Consider the following 14,435-nt stretch of genomic DNA (forward strand, 5'->3'; position numbering starts at 1 on the left):
CTCAATGTTTAGTCTAAAGATTTTAGACAAAAGTATAGTCTTATACACGGAAAAATATGGTAATGCTGAGAAGTCAATGGGAGGTCTAAACCTTGCCACACTTCAGTCAGGGACTGGAGGAAAGTGAACAGATGCTGTTCAACACAAGACGCTGAGTTGACTGGATTTCTAGCCAATACTGGAGATCAATGGCCTCTGCCCAATGGGGTTGTCCTTTCCTGGGAAGATCCATGCATGCACTTCAATGTATGTTTGGTTCCTGCATTGTGCTTGGGTGCTCACATAGCAATGGTAACTGGATCTGAAGAGAATGCCTCTTGCAAGTTTCAGTTGCTGTGCTAGCAACATCTTTGATGGAAATGATCTAGAGTCAACGTAGTTCATGCTTTAGGAGTGTCTGTATTGGATCACTGCAATATTCTGTCTATGTGGGGATGCTTCTGGAGATGGCTCAGTGACCAATGCTTGTTCAGCTTTCTCCCGGGACATGCTTTCCAGATGTATTGAGCAAGACAATGGTAGTCCTATAGCGGTTCTGTTGGGTGTAAACCACTCATTCATACATACATACTTTCACATTTCTGCACCATTTCTCTGAGCAAAATCTTCACAGCTAGACCTCAGGACGTCATGCATAATTCTGCACCCTGGTTGTGAAATTGCTGGAGGTCCTTGTCCAACTTGTGCTTTCTGTGTTCCTGATTTCCCATCTATTTAATGGGGACCTGTCTGCGTAAGTCTGTTTGCCTCAACCCGGCACCCTCTGAGCATTGCTATACTACAGTTGCTATCATCCCTGATTGTGGGTCATGCTGGCCAAAGCTGATGGCGAATTGTAGTCCCAAACATTGAGATCTGACCGATTTAGAGAAGGGCCTCAGTGGTTAAGGGTCTGTGCTTTCATTTTCCACCGCAGCCCACGGTGCTCGTGGTAACATCAGCAGCGCAGGTAGCTTCCACCGGGAGTGTATACATCACTGATCCTGGACACGGTTATTAGCTTATAACTCTTGCGGTGGCAGTTTTAATACTGCATCCCGGGAAATTACAGCTGTTCTGGCACCGTGCAGATTACCGATTCGGGAGAGGGCGAAAGAAAACCAGCCGTAATACTTCATGTTCACCTGAGGATTATAAATCAATATACAAGTTTTAAAAGTAAATTACTCATAATAACATTACCCCTCAGATGTTTCCTCCATTGCATCTGCTTCATTCAAATGTCGCCTTTCAAACCCAGCCTGAGGAAAGGAATCATGAAAAAGAAGCTCCGTTTGCAGTAACAGGCAGGAGCCTCTTGCCTTCTTTCTGGGCTTATCGAAGGGACGGGCAACTCTGTTTGAAGGAGGGTTATCAATATGTTCCTTCTCTCTTTGTTTTCTTGCTCTCTGTTCAGCCTACAGGCTGTTCTCAAATGCTTACCAGTTTCTAATGTGTTCTGCAATGGGCGGGTGGGGGATGTTAAAGGCTATTTAAAAGGAATCCATAAATGGAAAAACCTGTGTTCTGGACAAACCCTGAAAAAGAATGCTCTCCTGTGTGAGTTCAAGTGACACAGAAAAGCGTGCTGCTTATATACCGCCCCATAGCCCTTGAAGCACTCTCTGGGCAGTTTACAATTGAATTACACGTTGCCTCCCCACCCCACCTCCCCAGCAAGATGGGTCCTCATTTTACCGAGCTCGGAAGGATGGAAGGCTGAGTGGACCTTGATACACCTACTTGGGGTTGATTCAAGATTTTGAGCAGATTTTTGGCTGCAGTACTGCCACAAGGTGCAGTGGACAAAAGGCTTTCGCAGTGAGAGATTCCACTTTGCTTTTAAACCCATCCAGGGTCTTGTTCTGCGTCCCTTCCTGGGGCCCTGGCCTCTTCTTCTGTCATATTTAACCCTTAAGAACAGCACGGCAAGGTCAGGGTTAATCCCACGCTGCTACAGTTTACAAACGTTCCTCTCAAGGAACTGTACTTCCCAGAATCACTCAGCCAGCAGTACAGTTCATGCTTCAGTGTGCGCAACTTCTCCGGTCATGCCTTTAACTGGATCTGAAGCATTAAATTTTTAACCAGTTTGTATCTGATAAAACTGATACACAAGTGACTTATGATTGAAAGGAATAATCAGAAAGCCTAGCAACCGTTTATTTGCAAATGGCTTATTTTACAAAGCAAATTAAACCACTTTAGTTACACTCACCCTTGGGTAGAAGCTATAGCTCTATGGTCGAGCTTTTTATTCATGCAAATTCTGTGTCAGTCCAGGTTGAGAGAAGATCTGAGAGGCCACATTACATTGATGTAAAGTTTACATTGATGTGTGGGTCCAAAGATGAAAGAATGGATTCAGCAACACACATCTCAGCTTAACACTCTTCCTGCTAGCAGGTCAGCCTTAGGAGGCATTTTAACTATAAAGAAAGGTCTATAAAAGCTGGAAATCCACCAAATAATCATGCCATGGGGAAGGGGGCACAACACCCCTACATTAAAAGCTTTTTATGATTCACCAGTGGAATTTAGCAGCGTCTTTTGGGGCGAGGCTGCCCGAGGCTTCAAAAACAGCCACAGAGGCCTGTGACCATGTTTTGATTACCCCAGGCTGTATGGATCAATAGTTTATGTTGTTGATGTGTCATTATCACTATGATTGCAAGTGGCTAAGAATGCACAGTGTCCCTAACCATGGATCCTGCTCTTCAGAGTGATTTTAGACCAGAGATTTTCATCCCAGCTCAGAAGTTAACTAGCAAGATTTAAAATAAACATTAGCCATTCTAACAATGGTTTGCCAGCCAAATTGTCCTGCCTTCCTACTCCCCTCCTCCTGTCTGTTGTTTGTGTGTTGGAGAAAATGCTTGCCGGTAGAGACCCACTCACTAAATGGGCGACCTTAGGGCATCCTCATCAAATCCAGATGCGTGTCTGTCTGCCTCTCCTCAACGTGGCTGCTCAAGTAGTTAAGGAGCCCTATTGATGCACAAGGGGGGGCGGCGGGAATATTATCTGTGAAAAATTGAACTCTAAATGTGGGCTTTGGCTTTCACTGACAAATAAAGGCGGCGTGAAATTGATCGGAATCCTGGGGGCTTTCTTGAGCAGTGCTGGAGCCCATTCAGAACGTTAATTGTAAAATATCCGCTAATTGGAATGCCTAAATCCACTTTAGTGCTTTTGAATAGCGCTAGCTTGTTTTTCTCTAGGCAATTAGAAGCACAAGGAATTTGTCTGACAGGCACAGGAGGGTTCGGACTTTGAGTTAGTCCACTGGTGCCCTTCTTTAAATGTGAAGCTGCTATAGCCGAGGTTCTGTAAAGCGGTGGGTTTTGTCCAGGGTCCGTGTGCTCCACCCAGTCCGTTAGATGTCCTACCTGGGAAAGATAATCATCTCCCTTCGACTTGAGGTTACGTCCTGCATGTGCTGTATGGGCAGCTTCTCCCAAGGGTCTGCGCCGGTGTGATAATTTCCATCTCACGCAAGAACCTCCAAATCCTGTGGTCCACAGGCAAAGGCAGCTTAGAGAAGATCCCAATGGCGGCCACATGATGTAAACAATCAGGTCATCTTGGTCATGGAGATGATTATACATGGGACTTTTAAAACACATAGGAATAAATAATAATATGTGCCGTCAAGTCAATTTTGAGTTACGGCGGCTCTTTTCAGGGTTTTAAAAGTAAAGAATACTTAGAAGTGGTTGGCGATTCCCTTCTTCTGGAGGTGCAGCTGGCCCAAAGCTATACAGGCCGGCTGGCAGTGGGGAACTGAACTCCCAACCTCTGGCTCTTCAGACAGAGACCAACACCATGGAGCTATCTAGCCAGCTAGATACACAGGAAGAACGCAGGCTATAGAAATAATGCAGTTGAACATCTTGCCTGGCAGAACAGACCTCCTGAACCAGACATTGTAGTAATCTAATAATAGGATTACCAGTGCATAGAGGCACGGTTACTGGTTTCTTGCCCGGTTATTTTGCAAATAGTCTTTGGAAATGCTAACATCATCTGGAAGCCCGCATGAGATAGGGGTGTGGGGAGCCAGAAATGCTTAAGGCTCTCAGCCTTTTGGACTGCTGTCTTCCTCCCATCCCCTACTCTAGACAGCTGATGGGCTGGAAACCCGCCTATGGACTACTTTCACTAGGTTAGAATCGGGCTGAGCAGCTGAGGCCTGCAGTAGCCAGGAGTCCACTTCCTGTTTCACAAAAACAGTAGACTAGATAGGTGGGGTATAAATAAAATAAAATTTTTTTTTAAAAAACCCTTTCTTTTTGGCTCAGGAGCAAAACAGGGGAAGGAGGGAGGCCGGCAAGAGTGGGTAGAACTCTTTTCCACCCTCAGATCAGCAAATCTGGAAAGACCCCACAGAAATGGGCTCGAGAAAGGGGGTCACACGGGGCTGAGGAGCCACCGTAAGCTCGGCAGAACTTGGCATCAGGCAGCACCATGTGTCCAAAGTGCGGCATAACCCACTTTCAGATTTGCGGGGGAATTTTTCACACATCCTTCGAAAAGGCACACTGAAATGGGAAAGAGTGTCTGAGCAGTGAGTTCTGTGTTTGAAACGATTTGGGAAGAAGTTCCTAAGCAGCAGGCGATCCATCATCGGGCTCACGGAGGGGAAAGTAGCGTGAATCGTGTTTCTTATTTCCTTGCGGTAGGCCTCGGCAATTGAAGACCTGAGCTGCGGGAGGCGGATGGCCCCTGGCAGGCTTTGAAACGCACCTTTTATCTATGATACAACTTCTGAGGCTGCCCTGAGGGTGGCTTGGAGGGGCTTTTCCCACCCAAGTGTAAAAGGCAAAGAGCCGGACTTGGGCAGCTTTAGACGACGAGACTAGAGCTTAGAAACGGTGCAAAATCCCTCCGGTGGGGGATTTTCAGGGTTGTAGTCTGAAAAAACCTAAGTGTTCAAAGCCCACTGTAGCACTTTGAAGCATAATGCTGGAGCTGTATCTTTATTTCTCTTATTTAGGCCTTTCTGCCCGGTGCTGTATTATATGTTGTGTTTCTGTGTAAGAGACGGTAATGAGGCCCTGGTTGTTAAGCAGCATTTAATAAATGTGTCATCCAGACTCCCATAAAAGTTAAACAATAAAGGCACTGCCAAACAACTTTCCATGCATCTCTCAGAGGTTGGAAAATGCTCTTTGATAGATCTGATGAGTATCATATTCTGGATTTCCCACAAAGTTTGGGTCGGAGGCCATGAAATTAAATAGAGCATTCTGCCATTCTGTATTTGCTCAACACGATTTACCCACAAAGATGGCTGTGCCTCTTTTTCATTGATGGTTTTTTTTAAAAAAAATGTTTAATTATAAATACACTAAGGAGTTGTGTCTATAACATGCACATTTTTGGGTAGGTAGCGCAGTAACCATGAAGTGAAATGTTTTCCTTCCAGTCAGGGGGTGCAATTCTGTTTGCCACCTTAACAGCGCGCAGAATCCAGTCATGCTGATCAATCAGTTAAGTTCCGAGTCATTATATATTGTCGAATGGCTGATGACAGCTTTCAGCTAGTAAATGAATCATGATAAGAAGGAAGCTCTGTGGAGAAATGGGACTGTTTCCCACCAACTGTGGGGATCACTTGTGCAGGACACGGGAGCAAACCACTCTGACAAAGGAGGTGCAGATTTGTGGGGGTGGGGCGAAGCATTGAGATCCATCACTGTCAGTTGGGGTACAATGGCCCCCATTGTGATGGGCCACCTCTCCTAGCTCTAACTGGTATGCCCAAATCCTCTTGCATAGTTACACTGGCATAATGCTAACAGTGTAACTTTTGTGGACGAATGGCCTCAAGTTATAAACTCGGCACAGTCTCTATTCTGCCTTCATAACCAGAAGGAGTTCAGCTCCAAAAGTTACAGTTGTGTTCAAAATTATTCAACCCCCACTGAAATTGAATGTTTTGGCCATTTTGACATTGATTTTGATCATTCAGTCATCTTGCTTACATTTACATGAAAGAGGCACTTGTAGGTCAGAGAAATATAACCTTAAGTTTATAATGAAATAACCACAAATGTCTTTTCTGTGCTCACATCATTATTAGTTTTTATTCAACCCCCAAGTGAAATTCAATCTTAGTACTTAGTACAACATCCTTTTACAGTTATAACAGCTTTTAAACGTGAAGCATAGCTTGACACAAGTGTCTTGCAGCGATCTACGGGTATCTTCGCCCATTCTTCATGGGCAAAAGCCTCCAGTTCAGTCAAATTCTTAGGCTTGCGCACTGCAACTGCTTTCTTTAAGTCCCACCAGAGGTTCTCAATCGGATTTAAGTCTGGTGACTGCGATGGCCACTCCAAAATGTTCCAGCCTTTCCTCTGCAACCATGCTCTAGTGGACTTGGAGGTATGCTTGGGATCATTGTCCTGTTGAAAGGTCCAACGTCTCCCAAGCCTCAGGTGTGTGACGGACTGCATCACATTTTCATCCAATATCTCCTGGTACTGAAGAGAATTCATGGTACCTTGTACACGCTGAAGCTTCCCTGTACCTGCAGAAGCAAAACAGCCCCAAAGCATTATTGACCCTCCGCCATGCTTCACAGTAGGCAAGGTGTTCTTTTCGTCATATGCCTTGTTCTTCCTCCTCCAAACATAGCGTTGATCCATGGGCCCAAACAGTTCTAATTTTGTTTCATCAGTCCACAGAACACTATCCCACAACTTTTGTGGTTTGCCCACATGACTTTTGGCATACTGCAGTCGACTCTTCTTATTCTTGGGAGACAGCAAGGGGGTGCGCCTGGGGGTTCTGGCATGGAGACCTTCATTACGCAGTGTGCGCCTTATTGTCTGAGCTGAAACTTCTATACCCACATCTGACAAATCTTTTTTCAGTTCCTCAGCAGTCACACGGGGACTTTTCACCACTCTACGCTTTAGGTAGCGCACAGCAGTCGAAGTCAGCATCTTCTTTCTTCCATGACCAGGTAGCATTTCAACAGTGCCCTTTGCCTTGAATTTGTGAATGATGCTTCCTATGGTGTCTCTTGGTATGTTTAACTTCTTTGCAATCTTCTTATAGCCATTGCCCTTCCTGTGAAGACAAATCACCTCTTCTCTTGTCTTCCTGGACCATTCTCTTGACTTCACCATGTTTGTAACCACACCAGTAAATGTCTAGAAGGAGCTGAGTATCACAGTCATTTTAAAGCTGCCTAATTGGTGCTTATTATGCTTGATTGGTGCTCGGTGACATCCACAGGTGTTTTCAATACCTGATTGAAAACACCTGAATGAACCTCTCTTCTTCAGAGTGGTAGTCTTTAAGGGGTTGAATAATTGTGGCAATGAAGAAACCACAAAAGAAACATTTACTACTGTATTACATAAACAATTGATGTTATTTTAGTTGCATTTGGTTCTTTAAAACGTCCTTGTAGGATTTCATTCTGAATACAATTCCAAATGTACACTATAGTCCCTAAACCCCTTTACAGCATTGGGGGTTGAATAATTTTGAGCACAACTGTATGCCATTATTGTTACACTGTGTTTGATTAGGTTCATAACCCACTTTGGGATTATTTTTACAAGTGAAAAACAAGCCATACGTTTCCTAAATAAATAAATGCATTGATCCAAAGTTAATCAAGGAAGATGTAGTTTGGATAGGCTATCTGCTTTGTTAATGATTGCTAGCATAAAATTCTTGTTTGAATTATGTAAAAAATTGATAATTTCTACTCTTAATTATGATTTTATGTAATGTTTATAGGTACTCTAAGAATATATCATTTACTGAGATTGGAACATAACTTCTTTTTTCCCCATTGAAGGAGGTTTATCTATCTGGCAATCCTGACTCTTAATAAATTTGTCATTATTAAATAGTTTATGTTAAACTACATATGATATTTATTACATTGATATGCCTTGTTCCTAATTACCCGATGTTATCCACTTGGCTGCATCTGACATGCAGTTAGCTGTAGCCAAGAAAGGCGCAAAGCTATGTTTTGTACAAAGTTACTCCAGGCTGCCCCAACCCAACCATAAACGTAACTCAGATTATCGTTGGGAGCAGCTGTACTGTTAGGTATGCAAAGGTATAGAAAGCAGTGACCGAAAGTGAGTACAGTGGTGCCTCACACAACGATGTTAATTGGTTCCAAAAAAATCAACGTTGTGTGAAACATCGTTCTGTGAAACACCATTTCTCATAGGAATGCATTGAAAACCGGTTAATCCGTTCCAATTGGAACGGATTGCCATCGTTCAGTGAAAATCCCCATAGGAAACATCGTTGAGTGAAACAATGTTTCCTATATTGGAATGTATTGAAGCCGACTCAATACATGTCAATGCCTTTGCGAAGTCCTTTTTCGCTCCTGTAAAAGTGTCTTACAATGTTTGGAAGCTGTTTTAAATGATTGCAATGGTTAGTCCACCTCCTGAAACCTAAGCAAACTGATTTTGGTGTTGTTCTGACACTTCGTTAATTTATGATGATTTTTTGAATTTTCTCCATTGGAAACCATTGGATGGTCTGTCTAATGGTTTCCAATGGAAAAAACAAAAAATCATCATAAATTAACGAAGTGTCAGAACAACACCAAAATCAGTTTGCATAGGTTTCAGGAGGTGGACTAACCATTGCAATCATTTAAAACAGCTTCCAAACATTGTAAGGCACTTTTACAGGAGCGAAAAGGGAGATCGTTGTGTGAAAATCCCCCATAGGAAACATCCCTGTGTGAGGCAGCAAATTTAACAGAAAAAGGCATCGTTGTGTGAATTCATCGTTGTGTGAGGCACTCGTTGTGTGAGGCACCACTGTATAGGCTAAAATATGTTTCTGCTGGTTGGGGATGACAGGGTTTGTAGTCCTGATATAATGTGAAGGGCACTAGTTTGGGGAAGGCAGAGATAGAAAGTGAACTTGACAAGGTGACCTTGGACAACGTTGCTGCACCTCAGCTCACTTACCTCATGGGATTTTGGGTAGGAGGCGATAGGAGAAGTCCCTGTGAGCTTCTGTGACACAGATCAAGACTATGAAACAGTTTGTTCCGTTGGGTAAGTGTAGCTCAAGAGGATTCTGGGCTATCTTTTCTAGAAGTGTTATCTGTCCCTATGAATGATGGAAGTGGCTCAGAAGAAGTTTGGGCATGGATCTGTCATCTGTGACTAGATACCGCGACCCATAATGCGCTCATGACCTTTACCAGACTGCAGGGGAAACATCACCTTTTTTTTCTGAACTACAACTCCCAGAAACCACCACTGAGGGATTCTGGAAAAGCTGTCCAAACAGCAGCTTTTCCCGGCTGTGCCCAATGTATAATGTAGGCAGACTAAGGATACCTTAATTAAAGCTGGCCAATAATCAAAGCTGCCTTGACTAGGACTAGGGAGTATGTTCTCAGTGGCTTTTAGCTCGTCATCGTTGGAGTTTAGAGACTAATCCACCACAAGAGCTCTCCATTCATGCCCTTCTGCACTAGTCTAAGGCAGTGGATCCCAGCCTTGAGTAACCCCAGTGTTCTTGGACTGCAACTCCCAGAAACCTCAGGCAGCACAGCTGGTGGTGAAGGCTTCTGGGAGTTCCAGTCCAAGAACCCCTGGGTGACCCAAGGTTGAGGGCCACTGGTCTACAGGGATGACTGTACTTGCTCTTCCATTTTCTCTTTTAACCAGAGTGGCTGAAGACGTGTTGGCCCAATGCCATGCACAAGCATCACGAGAGAATGGGGTGGCCACCCGCGAGCGTCTTTGCCTCCCCCTGCTTTCTCCCTGGCCAAGGCAGCTGCAAGGGTTGGCTCACCCAAAGGCAGCCTTTGCAAGCCACTGCCCTTTCTTTCCTCTCCAACGCCCCCCCACCCCCAGCCCAAGCAACTGTTGAGTGCCAGGGCTGAACAGCTTGCCACTTAACCTCTGCGTTGAATAACCACAGGGTGATCTGTCTTATAAGCAAATTCAGGGAGTGGGTTTGGACAGCAGGGGAGCGGGGGGGGGAGCTCTGCAGATTGCTGGAAGTCATTGTTCATTTATTTACTTGGAATCTTTTTCCCTCCAACAGCCCTATTACCATATTTAAATGCAAGTATGTTTCTCTTAATTGATATTTTACTGTAGTTTAGAGACACTCTAGCCTATCACTTCTGTTGTTCGGTTTTTTCCTTGATAGCGGTACCTGTAGCTACGGTGATAGAACTAGAGTTAGCGGGCTTTTGTAGTTGGCTAAGCTCTTTGGATCTTTCTCTCTTTTCTTCTTTCCTTTCTGCGTTTCCTTCCTTCTCCTTTCTTGCCGGTGGACGCTGTACAGTCGCTTTCATAATGATAAATTACAAGCAGCTTAATCACTGGCTATGAAGTGTGTCCTTTCCCTTGTCATCACGAGCAGAATTGGCAATCAGAATCAGAGACGGGCGAGCTCTCTGAAGCGCAAACATCAGAACAACTTGGGGTAATTACGCAGAGCCAAGCGCCAAAAGCTCAGGACAACAGTGCACTCCCTGTTCCCCTCCCCCACACCTCCCTTTGCCCAGACGAGAAGCTCCTCGAACCTCCTAATTTATTTTCTTAGTGCTGAAGTTGCGGCAGAGGTGAGAAACTCTCGAGGTGACGACAGAAAGGTCGCCTCCCCGGCCCCTTATTTTCCATTGCCCGATCATCCTAGATGACAGCACGTTGAAGCACGGGGGATTATGGGAGATGTCCTTCTCCAGAGGTCTGCTGACTCGATGGAAGTTCCTCCATTAAAAGGAGTTCTGGTGCTTCTCAAAGCGCTGCAGGGAAATGAAATGAGCGGCATCTTTCCCCCCCCAGAGGAGAATTGCTCTCCCCACATTCCTATGTAGCTCAAAATCCTGTTACGGGACACGTTGGGGGAGGACAGTGATGGAAAGAAGACGGGGACTTCTCTTCCCCAGCCCGCCTCATGCCTTCACGGCTGCTCCTGCCGTCCCCACAGTGTCAGTTTGTTATGAGACGAAATGCATCTGCCATCCACTACGGGCGGATGGCACAGGGCAGGCAGAAGCTGCTGTTAGTCCCTTGGCGTAGTCTGGTCTGTTTTCTGCAGCCCCAGCTGTTGCTATGTGCGGAGTTCAGTTTCGGCACTGCCAGCATGGGCAGACACCGAATCTGTGTGCTCACTGAGCCTCCCATCATTGTCCAGCATCTGCCTTGCCTCTCGCAAGTTGAACTAGCCGTGGCAGAGGTAGCCATTTTTGTTTGCTCACGTCCCTGCCTTGTCTCGGCGTAAAGCAGAGGATGATCATAGAGGCAGTGCCTGATTTGAAGGAGCCTTTGCTCTTGTATGTCAAGGAAACCCCCCCCCACAGGTTTAACCAGGGCGCAGGGGTAGCAAAATGTGACAGATCCTAATGGGATGGATCCAGAGGTGCTGCCGTTTCAATTTGTCATGATTCCCCTCGGCATCGTCGCATTCCAAGGCATTCTTGTGAAACTGAAATGGTGTCTCCACCAACTCAGTGCCATGCTGGAAATGTATTTTGTGAGAAGATCGGGGTCCCGGCAGTCCCCCGGCGTGCTGTGCCCTCAACCTGGTGAGGGATTCGGTGTTTATATTCAAAAGGTGTTCCTGTTTGGGAGCAGCGAAGCCTGCCGCCTCGCCTTCCTTCCCTGCCACAGTCATAAGTTAAACCCAGCCCAGCCCACCTTCTGGAGCTTCCAGGATCAGAAGGCGGCTTTAAATTGTTAGTTGGGAGTCTCTGGCAGGGCCCAAAAAGGCTATTGAAATGCCCTTGGCACTCTCAAATAACACACATACAAGTCTCAGATGTCTTTCACTAAGGTCTTCATGTGACATAGTTTGAATACCATGCCATAGACATATTATTTATCATTGTAAAAGAACATATTCCACACTCCATATTTTTTCCCAATTTTTCCAGGGGGAAAAATCAAATCAGAGCTTTTGGAAAAAATGGGGAGGGGAACTGGATCCCCCCCCCAATTTTCTGGGGTTTTTCCCCCCAGGCCTTCCATCTCTTCTTGGGAGGGAGGCCACAGGTGGCCCATCCTTGCACTTACTGATTTCTGATTTGACCCAGGAGTTTCCTTGTATGCTATCTTAAGCATATGCCACCTTGAGGGCAAATTTGGGCAGAAGTTGATTTAAAAAAAAAAAAAGATAAAGTGAGTCAATTAGGATGAATGCCTGCTTTGAGCAGGAAGGAGGAAAATCCAGTATTTCCTAGCCAGGATGACCCAAAGGCCCTCCTGCTGTTCTGGGAGTTGTCAAAAAAAGGTAACTTCTCCAAGCCCAGGGAAAGTGGAATCAAGAGTGACCTTGGTGCTTTGTCCCCCTTCTAATAGCAATGTAACAGCAGTCCAATGTAGTTGGCGAGCAATTGATCCCCTTGACCTGTGTGTAGGTGGACTGAAGGGGCCCGAGCAACCTGCCCTTCAACCTCCTCAGACCACCAGGAAGCCTTGGTGAGTTTAGGGCAAATCCTGCTGCTCATTGCAAGGACAGGATGAGTCTCCTTCAGCTTACTCAGTTTCCAAGGATGCCTCCCCCCAATGACTATCCCCTTAAACTCCAATTCCCGCAAGTCAAACACGACCCTTCTTACGGCCGCCTGCACCCTCAACGGTTGGCACAGCGAAAGCCTGCTCCATTCTGCTGTGTCCGTCACATCCTTCCTCTCACCCTTCTTGTTTTTCCCCCCACGGCCAGGTTTCCCGGCAGCAGCCTACGGACCAGTAGCGGCGGCAGCAGTGGCGGCAGCAAGAGGATCAGGTAGGGGGGGCCGTGGAAGAGGCAGCTACATGGCATACACACAGAACGCAGGGCCAGGTAAACGCTCTGTCGGTATTCGATGTGGCTGCAGCTGTCCATCACGTTCTCTGATTTTCCTCACGCTTCCTTCGGGGCGGGGTGGGGGTGGGGTGGACTGAAAACCCAGCAAACAAAACCAAATACTACAAGCAGAGGCCACCAGTCTTGACATAGTGGGGGGAGGCTGCCAAGGCACGCAAGATTTTTCAACCAAGCGAACTGTAGGGTGGACTTTTTTATTTGAAAGTCACCTGCGAAGAGCAATAGAAGTTTTCATTTCTCAGCAGTTTGCACTGGGCTAACAAGGCAATCGCTTTTCTCTCATTAAGGCCGTCCTCAGCAGCCAGGGAAGTGGGAGACGTCGCCAGTGCTGCTCATTTGGAACGGCTGCAGTGCTGCTGGCAGAGGTGTTTGCTAATCCAAAAACCTTCATTGTGAAATGGGTGGATCTTGTTAAAATTTGCAAGGATTCCAAAAAATCAGGCATTCAGGAACTGGGCATAAAGACACTGTGCCTAAATGTGAGCTAGGGAGGGTATTGTGGCCATGCAACATACGAAGCCATTTATGTGTCCAGCAACTGAAATACAGAACTGGTGGGGGGGAAGACTCTTGTTTTCTAAAATCATAGCAGAATAGATTTGCTTAACCTGAGTGAGTCAAGAAGATAAGGTGGGGAATATGACCTTGTCGTTCCTCCCACCATTGTGAGGCAGCAGGTATAGCTAGCTTGAATGTCACTGCAATAATGTATTTAAAAAAAACAACCAGGGAAATAGTTTCTCCCGTTATTGTAACTTAGATGTTGTTACTCAATTTGGGCATCATACCAAACAGGACTTAGTGATGCACAATCACGGTTTGGCAGGCGTAACATGCAAACCAGCAAAACCCTAGGTTTTAACTGGCAGACAAACCAGGATCAGAAATCATGGAACAAAGTATGTTTGTGAAGTGTGGGTTGGTGCTCATCACAGATGGTGTGATGCCTGCATTCACACATCTTAGCCATTCCTCCAGCCCTAGAGGCTTTGGCCAGCTGGAGAAGAACATGACCTGGTCAACTTAAAAAGCTGAGTGTGGGAGGGCAGAAGATGGCAGCAGTCCGCCATGATCTGCTTGTAGGCGTGTAAGCTCAAGGCATGGCTTGGACTCTTAAATGTAGCTAGCACAAACCATGATATTTGCACAGTGTCTGAATTGCTGTTAAAGACCACTGTGGTTTCAGAGTGTAGCCTGGAACGTAAACCAACCCACATTATATCAGGAACAAACCAGAATGGCTCTCCCAAAGAGCGTAGCCTTATGCTGGCACCTTCAAATAATAACAATAAGAAGTCCCTCTGAGCTTGGCTATTATTCCAGCATTTGTTGCCTGCTGCAAACTCTGGCTCCTGTTTTCATGAGAAATGTTAACTTTTTCTATGCGTGTCCACCTATGAAAGAAGCGCCACTTCCTTCCACTCCATTCCCCAGGGCCCTTCCTGCTCAAGGAGGGAGGAGCTCATTGGTTACCTTGTCATAAGGTAATCTCAATTTATGGGAATATGAATTTGCACTTTGATATAACTGACAATCCAATCATGAGTGGGCTGTTAAGACTTAGCAGTGCCTCTTTTTTTGCTGGATTTGCTCGTTAGCAACTCTGAACCCTGAATGCA

At 45.7% G+C, this 14,435-nt stretch overlaps 2 protein-coding genes across 23 annotated transcripts in view; one reads left to right on the forward strand and one right to left on the reverse strand.

Moving 5' to 3' along the window:
• The window catches only part of MSI2 (musashi RNA binding protein 2), a 424,247-nt gene that overhangs the window by 365,620 nt on the left and 44,192 nt on the right, over window positions 1-14,435 (forward strand). For 7 of the 22 annotated variants that reach the window (XM_072978485.2, XM_020786873.3, XM_020786877.3 and 4 more), the window contains one exon: window positions 12,673-12,735. The exons of 1 other annotated variant lie outside the window; for it this stretch is intronic. In XM_072978485.2, the coding sequence (XP_072834586.1) occupies window positions 12,673-12,735 (63 nt within the window). Of the gene's footprint in view, window positions 1-10,044; window positions 10,069-12,672; window positions 12,793-14,435 lie in introns of all 22 variants that reach the window. 14 more of the 22 variants (XM_020786864.3, XM_020786866.3, XM_020786869.3 and 11 more) reach the window with 3 other exon arrangements.
• LOC140701746 (uncharacterized) overlaps window positions 1-14,435 on the reverse strand; it is a 443,504-nt gene that overhangs the window by 164,779 nt on the left and 264,290 nt on the right. The window lies entirely within an intron of this gene.

Source organism: Pogona vitticeps, chromosome 7 (assembly GCF_051106095.1).
Source record: "Pogona vitticeps strain Pit_001003342236 chromosome 7, PviZW2.1, whole genome shotgun sequence".
NCBI classification, from domain to species: Eukaryota; Metazoa; Chordata; class Lepidosauria; order Squamata; family Agamidae; genus Pogona; species Pogona vitticeps.